Genomic DNA, 3,456 nt, shown 5'->3' on the forward strand with positions numbered 1-3,456 from the left:
TATATATAAAATTAATCTGAAATAACCTCTGTTAATTTTAGGAGAGTCTTCCAGTAGCAGCAGCAGATAATAACTTCATTAATGATGTGTCCATTGTAAAGAACCAGAAAGGCGACAGAAATTCCATCATGGAAACTATGTTCAACTGTAATTGGTGCTGAACGTTTTAGAAATATTAATTTTGTGTTACTGACGATGTCCTACACTTTTTGGGTGTGTGAGTAGCTACAACATTGCTAATTAAAATATCTGTATTTCGAGGTTCCGCAATTACTGACATGAAAGTCTACCAATAATGCACACAAGGAAAACAAACACATATAGACATAGATAGATAGATAGATAGATAGATAGATAGATAGATAGATAGATAGATAGATAGATAACTTACTGTTCCGTTTAAGGTACAATCAGCAAAAGCGTATTCCATCCAGTGAGAAATAAATATCATATAATGTACACAGTATTTAACATGAACTATTAATAGTTTCATGCCATGGAGACACGATAAATTCGTAGATTTTATATATATATATGGTATTTTTAGGCTTTAATGTTCGCGTGTTTCAATGTGTTGGCAGCCCCCTAACCTCAGAATTTGTTTCTTGAGTTGGTGAATTACTTTCATTTTTTAAAGCTTATTGTAAAATCAACGACTTTATCAACAGGGAAGAAACACTTCGCAATTAACGCAGCGTCACCAAATGAAGCCGTCACAAGGTCTTCATTAGCAGCGAAAAGCACTTGAAAAAATAGAAGGGAATTAGAGAAGGTTGTGCTTTTTACTGAACAAGTCATTGAGATTAAGTGTGTAGAATATAGGACAGACATTAAGGCTTTCCTTGGTGGTCTTGGAAGCGGTTATAGGACACAAATTCCTGATTCAGAGTGGGGAGTGGTGGTGGGTTTTTTTTTTTTTTTTTTTTGCATATTCGTAATCTCCGACATCTAAAACCTTTTTTTAAAAAAATGCATTTTTCAAAGCGAGGTGCGAAACTGCATTAGCCCCAAGGGTACACGTGTCTGTGGAGCACCCAGCCACTAATTCCACGAACTGGCTGTTCCGTGAATCGGATCTGCTGGAACACTAGTCATAACCGACTGAGAGCCAACTATTGAGTTTTGCATCGTACGTGGTCCTCGACGCAGTAAACTGAGCCCTTTGCTAGAAAGTAGTAAAAAAAAATTGAGTTCCCTGATAACATGCTAAATGTTATTTCCTTTCATAAAGGTAAGGGTCGAATTTAGTTGTCTTAGACTAAGAATTATCTGTAACCTTCGGGATCAATAGTGGCCCCCAAACAGGTCTAAGCCTTGGTTCTTGGATTTTTTGGTTATGCATGTTTTTGCATTCAAAGACTTGCACAAAGCAGTCAAATTTATTTCTAAACTATACTTGTGTATTGAGCATTCGTTCTCTTTGTTCGATATTAGCGTATATATATGTATGTACTTTTAATGTTTTGTTTTTCTTTTATCTATGTGCATATATACGTGTGTATGTGTGTACATATGTTTCTTTATTATATTTCAGTTGCCATGACAACGTACACATATATTCCACCTCTGTGTGTTTGGACGTTTGGAATGAGCCAAAAGCAAGCTGCGATTTTGATATCACTTCTAGGACTATTAACAACCATTGGTAATGTGATACTCGGAGTGTTTGTCGACCTGTTTCATATTAGTAGCAACAAGATGTACATCTTGTCTATGTCGATAATCACAATTTGTGTGACGATGGTGCCACACTGTGACAAGTTCGAATACATCACTCCTGTGATTTGCCTGTTTGGACTCGCAAATGGTAGGTTTGAGGGATCGGCTTTTATTATTCTTTATTTATTGTATTCACCAAAAGTGAGTTCTCACAGAAACTCAACTAGGAAATATTTTTCGTACCCGGTGTTAATGTCGAAAGTTGAATGTAGGACATGAACGTGGGACATGAACGTGCGGATGAGTGAAGGAGCCCTAGAAGTTTCTAAATAAAGTTAAATATCTTATAAAGTTGTTGTTGTTGATGATGATGATGGTGTTGCTATTAATACGAGTGTCACATTACGACGCTACAGCTTATTCAATAGACGCAAGTATAACCGAGTGATTATTACGGAGACATTCTTTGTTCATTGCAGGTTTTTCGGTATCCCTCCGACTTATCCTCACTACAGAAATATCGGGTTTAGATCACGCGACAAAAGATTACAGCATTCTAAGTTTCGTCAGTGGAATTTCATATTTTGCTGCTCCTCCTCTCTTCGGTAAGTTCATTAATGTTATTATTGAATTCATTTTGGTAAATTAAGAATAGAACCGAACCGACAAAATATGGCCTTAGACGGCGATCATGTTTTCCATACTGAACGAGTGAGGAATATTAGAAAATATTTTTTCTGAGAAGTAAATTACAAGTCAGTTTACATTTATAAGATAGATGTAGGAGTATCGAGTAATATGTAAATAAGTTATGTAACGGTGTATCTCGAAGCGAAAGCAGCTGTAACGTTAGCTAGGGGTATAGAAGATTAAAAATAATATAACTTAAAATTTGATGCTTAAATTTAAATTATTTTTCACTTATTGTAACTAACAGAGAAGATATAAACAGTTTAAATAAAGAGTAATTAGGCTTTTTCCAATTAATATTTTAAAGATTTGATGAGATAGAGTAACATCAATTTTTGTAAACGAAATATAAAATAATTTACAATTTAACAAATGAAGTTTTTTTTTTTTTTTAATTTCAGGACTGATTTTCGACACTACAAAATCATTTCTGGCAGTTTACTATGGTGGTGGAGCATGCGCACTGACTGGTTTAATATTATTTTTGATAATTGTCTATCGAAATATATTTTGCAAGAAACGGTTGAGGAAGTAAACTCTGGTTTCCAAAATGTTTTTATTACTATTGTTTAGTGTTTGCATTTCGTAAATTAATTACAGAAGATCGAGGGCCATCTGAGGCATATTCGTCACTGAGAAGATCAAATGTCGTCAAAACGTCGCTGTCTGATGATCCGCCAACGACATTCTAAACGAACTCTGTTCTTTTTAAGACGTAAGTTTTGTCTGAAACAAAATATTATAGCTAATGTCGTTATACGTTTATATATACGTTATAAATATTATTCGTTCGTTATTTTAATGATATAAGCAAGAAAATGTTTGCTACAACGAGAGCGTTTCAGTGTGTTCACTACACATGCTAAAAATAGCTAACAAACATTCCTTGAAAAAGATTTTCAGTTTTATGGCATGAAAAAAATGTTTTAAAACATCAACATTGCTTTTGTATAATCCCCGTTCCTTCCACAAATATTTGATGTCAATTTAGGGGTCATCTACGAATTTTTCTGTCAATAGATATTAAACATACAAAATATGAAATTCGCTACAACAATGGTTTCTGTTTTCTACATTCCAACGTGAAACAGCAAGAGTGAACCCCGT

The 3,456-nt window shown here is 34.4% G+C and overlaps 1 protein-coding gene across 2 annotated transcripts in view; it reads left to right on the forward strand.

Moving 5' to 3' along the window:
• LOC106881221 (monocarboxylate transporter 9) overlaps positions 1-2,908 on the forward strand; it is a 16,583-nt gene extending 13,675 nt beyond the window's left edge. The window contains exons 6-9 of one of the 2 annotated variants that reach the window (XM_014931524.2): positions 42-217; positions 1,535-1,807; positions 2,139-2,264; positions 2,751-2,908. In XM_014931524.2, coding sequence (XP_014787010.1) covers positions 42-161 — 120 coding nt within the window. In that variant the 3' untranslated portion in view covers positions 162-217; positions 1,535-1,807; positions 2,139-2,264; positions 2,751-2,908. The remainder of the gene's footprint in view (positions 1-41; positions 218-1,534; positions 1,808-2,138; positions 2,265-2,750) is intronic. The other variant, XM_052975265.1, reaches the window with a different exon arrangement.
• Positions 2,909-3,456: the final 548 nt, after the last annotated feature.

Source organism: Octopus bimaculoides, chromosome 20 (assembly GCF_001194135.2).
Source record: "Octopus bimaculoides isolate UCB-OBI-ISO-001 chromosome 20, ASM119413v2, whole genome shotgun sequence".
NCBI classification, from domain to species: domain Eukaryota; kingdom Metazoa; phylum Mollusca; class Cephalopoda; order Octopoda; family Octopodidae; genus Octopus; species Octopus bimaculoides.